This window comes from Cuculus canorus, chromosome Z (genome assembly GCF_017976375.1).
Source record: "Cuculus canorus isolate bCucCan1 chromosome Z, bCucCan1.pri, whole genome shotgun sequence".
Lineage (NCBI taxonomy): Eukaryota > Metazoa > Chordata > Aves > Cuculiformes > Cuculidae > Cuculus > Cuculus canorus.
The window spans coordinates 10551366-10566040 of NC_071441.1; the positions used below are offsets into that span (position 1 = coordinate 10551366).

A 14675-nucleotide genomic window follows, 5' to 3' on the forward strand; every position below is an offset into this window, starting at 1 on the left:
TTTTTTTTTTTTAAATAAGCAAGCTGTACACAGAAACTACTTTGTGATCCAAAATCAGTATGTAGTAGATACAGGCAGCTCAGGCTTCACTACAAGCCACACCTGTGTTGAATCATATCACCACTGTTGTCTCAGAAATATCCTAAATTCCACAGTATCCAGATCAACTCAAGATGTAGCAACTGCACACTGAGACCATTACTTGTTTGTAGTCACGGGAAAGTTGTATTGCATTTCTGATTTTGACTCTCTGAATAATTGCATTATTAGAAGAAGAGTTAGCAACTTGAATGCGTTTCACTGTGGTGTATGGAATCATTACATAGATTTAAACAGAAGTATCAGCTGTCAGTGACATGCGAAGGTGCTGATTTTAACAAGTGTTTTGCCTTATTTTAAGAAGGCTTCGTGAGTAATGGCAAAAAGATATGAGCTTACAAGGGTATCAGTTCTGGGTGAATGGGAAGGATGGGCAATTTGTAGAGAAAAGGAAGGGAAATGTAAAAGTGAGCTGTTTTGAGTCTGGCTGTGTTAATGCTCTTGAAAGAGAGAAAGTGAATATTGGAACTCTGTAGAGTGTAAGAATAAGAAGTTAATAGATCGGTATAGGAAGTAATTGCTAGAAATAGAAAAGGAGTTGAGAAGAAGTTTAAGTGTCAAGACAGAGGGGAAAGGCCCTGAAAAGGAAACTTCTCTGCCTGCAGGAGTACAATCCAAGGAATTCAATACAATACAAGGAATTCAGAATTAGAGTAGTTACCTTGCTGGAAACATGGACCTTTGGACGCAGTTGGACTGAAGTTATATTGTGTAATATCTATCAGGGACTTTTAATTTTAAGGAGGAGGGGACTGTTGTCTCCAAAATCGAGTTAGACTTTCAACACTATGGCAAGGTAGGCTCATTTGGAAGAAAAGATGACTCTGTATTTGATGGCATTCTGCAAGTGGTATTTTTCAAGAGATTACCTTAAAGCGTTGACAGTGGTAAAACAGTCCAGCTACAGCGTGCTTGTCATGAGAGGGGCATCCAACATGACTCATTAACTCTGAAATGACTCCTCAGTTGCCAGTCCTATCACTGATGTGATAGAAGATGAGAATAGACAGTTGAGTAGTGGTGATTGATGGCTCATTTCATTATCTCAGACAAGTATTTCACTAAACACGCTAGATTTGTCAATGTAATGCAGTTATTTTTCTTATTGTATAACGTACTGTCAGAGAATTGCCATAGCTTTGCTACATGATGGATTGTTCTAGCTGCAGAACATGGAGTGATGCTTAAAATGTTAATTTTTTTCAGAATTACAAACAGAATTGTTCATGTAGTTTATGCATTTGTTACAACAAAATGCATTTTACAGGAAATAGCCGATTCCATGTTCAATTGAAATTAAGTTATGAAGACTTAATAACTAATTCATTAAAAATGGAGAGAGGTAAGAAATACTAAATATTTAAGATCTAGTGTGTGTATATATATTGTTTTCTTCTAAAGATTGATAAGTGAGGAACTTGTATTTGAACTTTTTCAGTATATTCATTTGTACTATTGTCTGTTGTAGTTAAGAGTTCAAATGATTGCTCCATGGAATACTAGCTACATGCAAGATTTTGTAAGAGCAGTAGATCAGCAACAGGAAGGTAGTTACTTTAAAAGATTGTGTATTAGTGATAAAAGCACACCTTGTGTTTTAAGGTTCCCTTCAGGGAAACATCAGAATCAGGTTTGACTTCATTTGGACCTGCAGCCTACCGGGATCAGGTGAAGAAAGCCCAAAGCATTCTGCAGTGATAGGAGCTCTAAGATGGAAACTGGCAAGCTGAACATGTTTCTCAGTGTTCTTACAAATGCCATCTGAAACAAAAGTGGAATTACCTAGTTACAGTTGTAAATTCTGTTGCTAATAATTGAGTTTAAGCACTGACTTCTATGGGAAACCTTATGTTCATATGAAATGGCCACTGAGGTTCACATTAAAGGCTGGTATCTTGTGAACTTGTTTTCTCCACAAACCACAAGTGCGCAAATAAGAAGGAATTTGTATGAGGAAAAGATACTTATTGCTCAGTGGCATGAAGAAAGTAGGATGTCCTAAACCTTACTGAATCTAGACATCAATTTTTTAATGAAAGTTAGAAAAAATTATGTTTCTGCTGAGATAAAGGAATCATCTGTGGCTGTTTTTGTAACTGCTTGTTTTCTGGCTTAGATAGTGGCATGTTGCCTTCCTGTGCATCAGAACTGTACAGTAGAATTTCTTTTTTTTTTTTTTCCTTCAAAATTTACTATAAAGTGAATTTTTATGTTGAAAACTAGACTGCAGAATTCCTGTAGTGCTTTATAGTGAACAAGATAGACTAGAAGGAACATCATCTTTTCTCCAAAGCATGTCTTCTGAGGTTAGAGAGTTTCTTTTGATTCATAAACCAGTTATTGGGTGTTGCAGATTATTCTACAGCATAGAATAGTTTTCTCAGCTAGTTTTCCAAGTGTTGCTAGAAAGCTATTAAACTTTAGTTTTACATGTCTAGTTTTAAGGTACCCAGGAAATGCAGAATTTGAATTTTGATGAATGAAATTTTGAAAGACTTAATTATTTGAGGTATAGAAATACATGTATTCTGAAAGTGTTCTTTTCAAATAGATGGTTTCTGTCCCAGTACATGCTCTTACATGCAGTAATAGCTGACACTTACAGGTTTGTCCGGACGGTGGCAATGCTGTTTCAGACACCATGGAAGCTGAGAGCTTGCTGAACGTTCCTTTGGGGTGAGACCACAAGGCAGAGAAACCTGGCTCCGAAATAATTGTCTGTATATGTGTATGTTCAGAAATAAAACTTGCACTGCAGATTGCCAGCTTCTAGGACAGTAATTCTGGAGTGACAAAATAGCTCTTCAGTCTGGGTCATTCATTATGCAGCAAAGCAATTACATTGTGAGGAGCTCATTGCAGATTACAAAAGCATTAATATTTGAAACCCAGAGTTTGGGTGCAGTGATGTGTTTTTCCTTCAGCTGCCAGAATTGAATTGGCAACAGGCGTAGTATGTTAATCTTGTTGACTTGAAAGCGAGGAAGAGCAATAGGTAGTTATATGGGCAGAGGCAGTAACTTGCATTTTATGTGTTGCTATGGACAGGTTTGATCTTCAGTATGTATATTGTTATTAAAATGAAATGCTGATCTTGTTGAATTTTGTCTGCCACTTTGAAGTTTTATATGCTGTACTTTTGTCACTTTTAATTGTTGTGGTTTTTTGATATGAGAACTTGTTTGCTTTCAGTGAGGGGGTGGAGGTGTAAAGATTTGGGATTTCTTTGAGGTCTGGTGGTGGCCAAAAATCAGATAGTAAAAAAAATACGTTTTTAAATTCCTTGTGTAAATTGCTTTCTTTTTACTGTATATAGAGAAGAAAACAGTAAAGTGCTGGACAGATAGGTGTTTTTAATGACTGAAAAAACCTTACTTGATTTTGTGAGTCCTGCTGACTTCAGCAGCAGCCACCTGCAGGGTTCAGAATCACAGCCCTTTGGTAGATGTTATAGAACATATTTTATACGCTATCTCTTTTCTAAGAGTTAAAATAACTGCAGGGTACCTGTGCTGCCTTGATAAAGTTGCTTGCTCTTTGTTCTCCTACCTGTATATTAAAAATAGTGTAACTTGCCACTATATTGTTCTCTTGTAAGTTAGCACAGGTGATCCTGTTGTGGATGCATGGTGGCAAGGAGAAGGATGGAGAAGGATGACTGTCCCAGAAATGTTTATGAAACTTTCAGCAGTCTTGCCCATATTTCATTTGGGGAGCATGATCACCAGAGCTATGAGTCTTGCAAACATCATTACTGTATCAATCAAGGTTGTAGGCATATCATGATACCTGCTTTATGGCTAGATACTATTGCTTTTAGTATAGTTATCCTGAAATACAAGGAGAATTCAACAGATTTCTGGTGTGAAAGGAAGGAGAAAAATCAGTAATCAATATATCTAAGAACAATATATGTAAGAACAAAGCTTTCATACTCTGTATAACAGAGTTTTAGCGTTTGAAATTGTACTGCCAAACTAAACAACAGATTTAATATATAGAGGAGACTCGAAGTGTGTCCAGCTGGTACAGGAAGGATTTTCTAGTATGCCTGTGTAGTTTATTTCAGCTCATTATTTATATGAGTTTGGATTAACGAGATTGACTACTGTCCAAATTCTTTGTTAATTGTGATTGTCATATGAAAATTTTGAATATCCACTTTTAGTGGTACCTTATTTAGGACTTCTCTTCAGAAATGGTTTATTACTGTAGAATAAGCCTAGAAAGAAAACTAAAGCATTTTAATAAAAGTAGAGTATGTTATTGTTTTAAAAAGGAAGATAAAGTGGAAGGGTAAAGAGCTGAACAAAGAGTGCAGCTGAGTAGCTGCAGTAGAAGAGAGGTTAAATAAAAGGAGCTGAGGAAGGTTGGTGTGCTGCCCTGTGGGCCACTGTAACCTTTTCTGTTTCTCATGAAGAACAGAGAAGTTGATAAGGAATTAGGTTTGACTTCTGCTTTGTTCAATATGGTTTTTGTGTTCTTTATAGATCTTTAAAATATCAAATAAAGTTTCTGTCATAAGAGGCTTGGCAGTTTTAAGGTTGGATTTAAAAAGATAAGAACTGCTCTGCTTTGAGGAGGGGGAAGAATCAGTTTCTGAGTACAGGAGCTGTGCAGAAAGGAAGAACACTTAAAAATGAGCGTGACAGGCCAAGGAAATGGAAATAATGGATTAGGGAGGTAAGACCTTAGTTTCTAAGCATCCATTATTTATGGCTGCATGCATGTGAAACACAAGATGTTATCACTTCACCCTTCTTGAAGTAAAGGACTGATTTGATTAGCTTCTCTGTCTTGATGATCTGGAGGCATCATTAAGGGGAATTGCAGTCTGTATGAAATTTGCTTCTGATCAGCAGAGGCCAAAGAAAACACATTCTGGTAGACTTCTGCAGGTGTTAATCAGTGCTGTAGGAAGTGAAAATGTCACAAGCCTTGGAACTCTTGAAGCACATGGACTGATTGGTATTTCGTACCTCTAAGAGTGGTATTGAATTTAAGGATGAGTCCTTGAGTAGTTCTGGTTCACAGAACTGCAACCAGAAAGTCAGAATGGAAAGATTCATAGCACTGTGCAGTAAGGATGACCACTGCAGTTCCTGAGGAGTACCCTGAAGATACTAGCCACAGCAGAGTTTAATCTAGCAGAACTAATGTTCTTGAAGGGGGATCACATCCAGTCGCTAATAACCAGTGAAAAGGTGAAAATGGATGTCAGTGAGAGTGACATCACCTCAGCCAAAAATGTTATTGATTGTTATAGTTAATAGAGAATGGGAGAGCACTATTTTATAAGGGTCCATAGCTTCCATGTCGTAAGTATTTGTACAGGGCTGTTGTTTGGAAGCCTATTGCAAGGAAATGCCTCTTGAGCAAACAGGTGCTTCTACATCTAGTACCCTGTCTGTATTGCCTTAAGTTTTATTTCAGACCTGCAGCAGAACTTCCTATAATGCAGCATTTCCAAACATCATGTTTTTTTAAGCAACTTGGATTTCCCTCGATAGTAGCTATATATTCCTATCAGTCATTTATTTACTTCTCTGTAAGAAGGCAAAAAGGTCCAGGTCATAAATTGAGGCTTTTCTTCCAGTGCTATGGAGTAGCTCTTTCTTTTCTGCTGAGGAATCTTAAATAAAGATGATCTAACAAGGCAGCATAGAATAGCAGGACACTAACAGTTTTTCCTAGCCTCACAGTCCTGCCCACACTTTTTTCAGCCTTATCCATAAGCAGTATGTGTTATTTTTTAATCCTTTTGCTGACTGTACAGCACTGGCTCATTCATATGGTCAAGAATGCTCAGTTGTTTAAAAAAAAAATTAGGAAATCTCAAATATTTAATTTCCTCATTAGTGCAGTTTTATTACCTGTAGAGATCTGTTTTCTTTCTCTCATATTCAACCAAGCAAATCTTAAAAAGAAGCACCTCTTTCTGAAACACGAATAAAACAGAAGGATGACATGAGGAGAAAAATGAAGTTCAGTTGCTGCATAATGAAATGTCTTTGTTTATATACTACTATCTTAAATTATTCCGTACAGGAGGAGAACAACCTGCTGTAAAACTGCTTCAAAATTTGCCACAGTTATGAGCAAAGAACAAGAGCCATCTCCTTAGGTTTATGTTGTCTTCCTGGCTGTTGCAGCACAATTTTTTCCTTCTATGTAGTTTAAATTTATTTTCAGATATTGCTCTTTTTATTTGTAAGTGTATTAAGCTTATGAGCCATAAACCGTAGTCTTGCATCACTGAGTACCTGTTGGGTCATTTAGACCTTTATCCAAAGTATTTAAAGTTGATACATTACAAAAGGTGCTCTACATATGCATAATAATGGTCATTCTAATTAGCAAAAAATGTAACCCACCTGTAGGCTGACTAAATAAAGTTTTTGTTTTATACTTCATGGCAAAATAGAAGGTAAAGGAAAATTTTGAGATTAGTTTGTTGATATTTATGGACATCTGTCTAGCCAAGGAGGCAGAAAATAAATTTAGGTTGATTGATACAGACCCATATGTTATATGAGCCAATTTGTCTTAGGCTAGTGAAAGACAGGAGAAAGGGAGAGTTCACAGAGGAGTTTGAAAATGCAGTACCTTGTAGCTGAATTGAAACAGAGATCTTGTGGAATGTCTACAGACAGGATTGAAGTACTCACAGTTTCTAACTGGAAAATCAATCTTACAGCAGTATTATAAATTCATGATGGGGGTGGGATCCATATGCCGAGTCAAGAGAAAATGATGTTGTAGTGATTGAGCCTAGGTGACAGATATAGCAGTGTGGAATATCAGGAAAGTGGTTCAGCATGAGATTTCAATAAGAACCTGTGTTTGAGAGAGATCCTGAATATAGAGACAAGACAGCTCCAATTCTAAACAATATCAGAAAGAAAGAGAGTGATGCCATTCTTTACCATGATTGTGGGGAAAGGAAGGAGAATAAGATCTTTTTTAGACATGCTGATTTAATTTAAAGATCAGGCATCTGTTGGAAGGTGTCAGTGAGGGAGAGATCTTAAGGCAGAAAGAGGCAAGTCTTGAAATTCTTATAAGAGATGAATTTGATTTTGTTTATGAGATGAGTGAACTCTGATAGTAACTCAAAACAACTGTGGATGGGGCTTAGCAGTAATTTCTGTAAGGAAGAAACAGTGAGAGGTTGGCTTTATGCTGTGGCATTTTGTACTACAAAATACTTGTCTGAAGGGTGTTTGCATTGCAAAGATTGCAGAATCTCCAGAGGTGAAATACAGAAAGAGAGAAAGGGGATCAAGGACAGCCGGTGCTCTGAGAAAATACCCTTGTAAGTATTGCAATATAATTATTACTTACGTGTTTCTGAGGGTAGCTATTAGAACAACTGCCGCAAATCCTGTAATGCACTGGAGCTTTCTAGCTCATCTTGCTGTTAAAATTGCTGACCCACCAGAAAAAGCTGGAAGCCAGTGAAGTAGCTTCCAGAGAGAAAATGTAACTGTAGCAAGAAAGGGTATGGTGGGGCTTTTTTGAAAGCCGTTGTTGTTCACAGACTATACAGAGGAAGAATCATGAAAGAACAAACAAATATGTGTTAGAGATAAGGTGAGAGAGGACAAAGACTTGGATCAAATCAGAGATTTTCCTTTGTAATGAGTATAGTTAGAAAGAAATGGATTTAGAGAGACAGAAAAGATTAAAAAGACGGTTTTCTGTGGAAACTTGGATGGTGATGAGTTTTTAACAATTTAGTCCATTTATAAGGCCTCTTTGAAACAATTAAACAGTCTAGAAGAGGGGAAGACAAGAGAAATGTACGTATATTTGAGATTTATAAGAGTTTTAACCTGCAATTTATTTTTTTTTTTCCTCCAACAACTACGGAATGTGTATTTCTACTCACATTAATGTACTGTGCATTGATGTCTGTTGTTTCTTCAACATTTAGTTTGAATTATTGCATAAATGTAAAATGTGATTTAATAATGTCAGTTTGATCTCTGCAGCATTCAGTTCATTGTTTGTGGGATGGCACGCCTGCTTCTTAGAAGGGAGTAGCTTTCAGCTTAATTTGAGTTATATTTTAAATATAGGTCCAGTTAACAAAAAATGAGAAATTCCATCTGTTAAGTTGTGATGTAGAAGAATGTTTTATCTCTGAAACACATTATCATGTCTAGAATAGTGTGATCTGTTGATTTTTTTTTTTGTCCCACTTCCCCAGGTGTCTCAATACAGTTTTGATTAAAAAGAAGGAATTCTGTACTTAAAACCAACCTTGCTCAAATGATGAGATTCTTTTCCTATCTTTTCCGTGGTTCTGCTGTGGCCAGGCAAGTTATATACATGGTGTTCATGAGATTTTCCACTTCTCCCTCACACCCTTAAGCTGTGAAGAGTATAGCACCACTGTACTGAATTTTAGTAACAATTCACAAGTAGCAGTAACCCCTTTATGAAGACCCCTTTATGTAGCTGGTATACTGCTGAATTAGCTGCATGCGCTCCTTTTTCTCAGGGTAGCTTCCTAAGGCGTGTTCCATCACTTGCCTTCTGTTGTGGTGAAGGAGCTCACAGACAACAAAGCCAATATTTCAGTGAATTTAGGGTATTTTCCGTTCCTATTTCAAAGTTTGTAATTTAATAAATATTCTTTATTGTGAGCCTTTTGAAGAGGTTCAGATTTATTTTCCAAGTGTTATTGCAGACTGGAACTTTGAACTTACGTCACTGTAGTTACAGTTCACACAGTATGTTATATCTTAATATTTTTAGCACTTTGCAATGATGATGTTATCTTGAAATCTTATTTAACAGAAGATCTCGTAACTGCTAGGTGCAATTTAAGCTGGTTATAGGAAGTAGCTTGTAAGTGAGAGTTGATAGTCTGCATGTGTAGGATGGCAAGTGCTTGGACTGATACTGGTGTAATAGGATTCTGATGCATTTTCTAAGTGAAGGAGTGGGGATACAGAGGTTCTGGAGTGTTTCTGTAATGCATGGAGCCATTTCAGCTGTTTTCTTAAATTGTGAGGGTTGAGAATGCATTGTCTCTATAATTGAGTCTGTGATGAGATAGGTAGCTGTTAGCCAACTCGATGAACTAAATTGGGCAAAAAAAGACGGTATTAAGATGAAGAATGAGCAGAGTGAAATATTGCATTACTAATGAGGAAAAGATGATACAGCATAGAAAGTTGGCCAAAATATAGAGAGGAACCTGGAGCTGGCTCAGAAAAAGAGTTGCTATTGGCTACATCTGAAGATAGTCTAAGTGTGGATGAGTAATAAAAGTGCTGAAGGCGAGTAAGAACTAAAGCCTGTAATTCTGTGTAGAGAAAAAGAACCTGCAGCTTGTTATAAAATGGGAGAGAGAATGCAAAATGCTTTTATAATACTCTATAGTAAATGCACGTTAGAATGTTTTGGTTAGGTTTTTCTAAGTATAAAAAATTTGAAGACCTCACGAATAGTACGTGTGTATCTGGCAAGCAACAAAATAATGGACAAAAAGGGAAATAATGTGGTTTACTGTAAATCAATATCTATAAGTATTTGGGTAGCACCTGAAAGATCTTTAATAGGTGCTAAAGAAAGTAGAATGGAAAAAAAATATTAGACACCTTGTCTGGTTGATGTATGAATTATGATGCTGGATTAGTCTGACATTTCTGTTACGACTCTATCATACGTGGGACATCCCGATGTGCGTGTTTGTACTACTGCCTTTTTCGTGGCTGCCTTCCAGAAATGAAGCTGGATCTCCTATCCTTCCTTCTTTTGCTATCCCCAGTGTGTGGAAGGCCTAGGGTGGAGGTATCCTTACAAGGAAGTCTCATATTCCTGTTTTCCTTTTCAGTACTCTGCTTTCCATACTCTTTCATCAGAGCAGTACTTGGAGACTGCTATTTGTGAGGCAGAGGGCCTTTAACGGCTCTGTGTGTGTTTTTGACTGCCAAATTCTGTGGACACCTGGGTGCTCCAGGGAGGATGTTTTTTTAGAGGAGATGCACTTCCATTTGAAGCAAATGTGAAATAATAGTTTTCTGTTGCTGGTGGTTTGTTGGGATTTGTTCTCCATGAAGAGAAAACAGGAGAATAACTGAAAGGTGTTTGGTCTTGTCTTTGAAATAGCAAATGAAGGAAAGACAGTTTTGTGAAACAACCATGGAAACTTGTGCTGCTTTTAGGTGGGACTAGAAACGTGGTTGTTAAATACTAATGAGAACAGAAGGCTGGGATTTTGTTGCAAGTACCTGAAAATTGTTTTGTCCTGCAATAGCAAAGCTGTGCAGAACTCTCATGTTGTGCATATGAACTATTTGGTTTTCTTTAATGATTGTAAGTGTTGTTGTTGTTGATCATTTTATTGATAGAAAGTATTTGCAAATGAGACTGAATATGTAGCATTGCAGAAGAAGAATTTGTGCCCGATCGTGCATTAATTAGAATGGCCTCACTCCAGATGAGTTTTTTGAAGGCTATCATATATAATTATATTTGATATAACTAAGCAATGTGGTTATATATTTTGCTTTGTGAAGACTGTGACAGTTATGGAAAGCAAGCTTTTCCAGAAACATACACACAAATTAATATTAGAACTATTTTTTAGAGAGTGGAGATTGACTACGTTTTCTTTGAAAGGTAAGCTTTATGCATATTGGAGTGATGCAGTGTTATTACAGATGACATTATCCAAGTGATGCTTATGGAGTTCTAGAAGTGTTTCAGTCTTTTCCTGAGGGATAAAATAAGCATTTCTATTCACTTTTTAATTTCACTTAGTTAATATGACAGTTTTTCTCTATGGATCCAGCAGTTGATGGAAGCACTCTGATTTTCTTTCCTCCTCTCCCATGGGCAACAGGAAAGGAGAGGCCATTGAAACAAAGAAAAGCAGAAGGGAGCTGAAAACTCAAGCACATAAGAACCAAGCCCTCTCCAAAAGGACAGGTAGTTTTCAAGTTGTAATGTTGTTTCTTTTCTTCATTCCTACTAGCACTGCTTGCTTTTCTGCAAGCTTTTCCTGAGAGCATTAAAGGACAAGGATATCCCACTGGACAACTTTCTGCTCTTGCAGTGTTCTCTATGTATCACTGCCGTGTTTCCTTGTTAACGTGCCATAAACGATGGAGACCATGCAGGAAATTTGAAACTTAATGTTCCCAGAGAGGGCGTATCTTTTATGCTGTATGCTGAATTAACTGACAGTCCTGCAATTAATGTCGTTGTAACTGCTGTATATTTTGTATATTTATTATATGAATTGCAAGGCTTGGTTAAACTTCATGTCAAATTTTAGGAAGACATTTTATAGTTTTGTAAGTGGAGCAATTGCCTTAATTAGACATTGTCACTATAAAAAATGCTTTTGGTGAGAAAGTAATAGACAATTACGAAACTGAGGTGAAATCAAGCCCTTTTGTGTATTTTTATTATTCACTTAACTTTTGCCTTTGTCCACTTCTATTACACTGTAGTTTAAAACAAAAATCAGCTTCACATGGTGGTAGTACTACCAATCTTTCTAAGCAAAACCTTGTTATATGTCTTGCCATTTACCAACTTTTCCAGTTGCCTTAGGAAGAAGATGAGAAAAAGAAATCTGAATGAACTTCAGTGCATGTTTGTGTGGGAAGTGTTATTAAACTAAAAGCAAAGCTAAATCAACTGTTCAATATTATTGGCTACTTGGAAAAGCCAAGGAAAATATTATGCTGACCTTTTAGTTGTGGTCATTAAAAGAGAGCAGCAAGGCAAGGTGTAGATAGAAGGCAATATTTTTATTAAAATAGCCAATTATATTTTCAGAAAAAATAAGCAGACTGACTTTTGAGCACAGAAACATACTTCAGTTCTGAATCAGAAGCTGGGTATTTAAGTCATAAATAGGTGAGTTTGGGGACATCTGGAAAGGGCCAGTACAGTCTACAAGATGTGTACTGTAATGCCATAAACCAACAATTTTTGTGTATTTGTAGTAGTTGTGACACCTTGCCAAAATGTAGTGTTAGTGTCATCCTAGGCTTATCTGTCTTGTGATGCTAGGTGCATTTTTTCATATCCACAGATAAATGAATTCTCCTACTATTACAACTTTATGCATAACACGAAATTCTGAAACTGTTTCACTCAAATTAAGGCTCTTTGCAAGTGCACGACTTTCTTTTTCTTGTTATTATACATATGTAATTGATATGCTAATGAATTTCAAGGTCATGTTGGAAGGAAAAAAGAAATCACAATTTACTAGCTGTAACTATTGTGCCAGAAGATGGCACTGAAGAAATTTGTAGCACATCTTGGATTTCTGGAGATCATTGCATTTGTTGGGTTTGTGAGTTTTCTTTTGAGCAGCTCTGTGTTGCTTATTACCACTGTTTTCAATTTTCTTGTGTGAGTTTTGAAATACTTTGGTGTTTTCCATTTTGCTAGGAAGCCTGGAAGTTGGTATGTTGGAGTCCACACAGGTGTTGGAAAATTCTGTACTCTCATGTACTAGGTTGAATTTACTGACCTCCCTTTGGAAGTGCTTTGATACGCTGCACTTTTAATACAGAATTATGACCTGGAACTTGACAGATATGGATAAAATGGAAGTAATTGTTTTGAGAAATAGAGGTGAGGTTTTGAAATAATGTGAGACGAGGGTAAAGAGCAGCCCTGCAGAGAAGGACTTGGAGGTGCTGGTCAATGAGAAGCTCGACATGAGCCAGCAATGTGCGCTCACAGACCAGAAGGCCAACCGTGTCCTGGGCTGCATCAAAAGAAGCAAGCCAGCAGGGCGAGGGAGGGGATTCTGCCCCTCTATTCCTCTCTTGTGAGACCTTATCTGTAATACTGTGTCCAGTTCTGGAATCCTCAATGTAAGAAGCGTATAGAGCTATTGGAATGGGTCCAGAGGAGGGCTACAAAGATGATCCGAGGGCTGGAGCACCTTCCATACCAAGACAGGCTGAGAGAATGGGGCTTCTTCAGCCTGGAGAAGCGAAGGCACTGAGGAGATCTTATAGTCACCTTCCGGTACCTGAAGGGGGCCTACAGGAAAGCTGGAGAGGAGCTATTCATAGAGGCTTGTGGGGGTAGGACAAGGGGGAACAGATATAAACTGGAGAGAGGTAGATTTAGACTAGACATTAGGAAGAATTTCTGCAGTATGAGAGTGGCGAGACACTGGCACAGGTTGCCCAGGGAGGTTGTGGCTGCCCCATCCCTGGAGGTGTTCAAGGCCAGGCTGGATGGGGCCTTGAGCAGCCTGATCCAGTGGGATGTCCCTGCCCATGGCAGGGGGATTGGAACTTTAAGGTCCCTTCCAACCCTAACTATTCTATGATTCTAAACACTAAAACTTAACAGGAGAAAGTGCCCAATGATGGTGGATTAATATAGTTAACATGGTTTCTTGGTGCCTATCCTTCACGTACATTGAAGTGAGCTCTATCAGTTGTACCCTGGATGTTTTCTTGTTATGCCTCCCTTCATTTCGGGCAGAATGTGCAGATAAATGTAACCATATAATCCAATATTCAAGAAGCTGTTATAATACTTTCAGTAACTACTATTCTTGCCATCTACCCTAGCAGGTTCTCTACTGTATCTGAATATTCAGGTGCTAGAACTTGTGACTGGACACTGTGTGTGTTACAGAACATCTGCTTTACTATGAGAAATTACTGGCATTAGGGAAAAGATTGTGCTTTTGTCTTGCTCTTGAAGCTAATAAATATATGACCATGTGAAACTGAAATAAAATCCTAGCATTACTTGATCTGTGATGTTGTGGCTCAAGCGAAACCAGGTATCTGTTGAACTAATGTTTTGAGCAAAGTTATTTTTTTTGCTGTAAGGCTGAGTAGGGAGCTTGAATTCTAGTAATAGAGAGTTTGTAAGGGTCAGTTTCATAAGGGTGATTTAAAAGGTGGATCAGTAGTTTTCTCTGAACAACTTGCCCCCCAACCTTCTTATTAGCTGGAGTGTAAGATTTCACCCAACTGGTCTGAGTTCCGTCTCCAGCTGCATGTGAACATTCTTTACTTGGGTATTTTTTTTGAAACAAACCTGGTTTTTGATGTAGACTACTTCTCTCACATGGTTGGGTAGGTTTGGTTTTTTTTATTTTGAATATGTAAATCCTACTTTAAGTTAAGAAACCAGTTGCGGAAATTGTGTAGATTTTGAGAGTTTGGAGGTATGGTCAACTCTGGTGATTACAGTTTGCACAAACAAGAATGCAGTGCAGGTAACCAGGGTAGAGTAGGGAGGCTTAATGAAAGGAATTCTTCAGTGACACGTAAAGTTCATTGAAGGCCTTCTGCAGGGGAATTATTCTGTAGCTGCTCATTTTTAGGTTTCTTTTTCCATTGTGAGAATTAATGGAAGATTTGGTGTATAAAAAATGAAAATGCCCCATTGAATTGTTCTGTAAACCAAAAGACAGTCTTGTGTTTTGGAATATGGTTCTTGTATTGAAACATCCAAAACAGAATCATGCTTTTCAGTGTTCTAGAAGTACACTCATACCACCCCACCCGCACATAGTTATCCCTGTAGACGAGAAAACAAACAGAAACACAACCAGTACTTAA

General features: G+C 37.6%; 1 protein-coding gene across 12 annotated transcripts in view; it reads left to right on the top strand.

Annotated features, from left to right (window-relative positions):
- NDUFAF2 (NADH:ubiquinone oxidoreductase complex assembly factor 2) overlaps positions 1 to 14675 on the top strand; it is a 135296-nt gene that overhangs the window by 3053 nt on the left and 117568 nt on the right. For 2 of the 12 annotated variants that reach the window (XM_054055415.1, XM_054055416.1), the window contains exons 1-2: positions 6916 to 7414; positions 10958 to 11043. The exons of 2 other annotated variants lie outside the window; for them this stretch is intronic. In XM_054055415.1, coding sequence (XP_053911390.1) covers positions 7227 to 7414; positions 10958 to 11043 — 274 coding nt within the window. In that variant the 5' untranslated portion in view covers positions 6916 to 7226. Of the gene's footprint in view, positions 1 to 6909; positions 7415 to 8311; positions 8421 to 10957; positions 11044 to 14675 lie in introns of those variants that run through there. 8 more of the 12 variants (XM_054055412.1, XM_054055410.1, XM_054055413.1 and 5 more) reach the window with 8 other exon arrangements.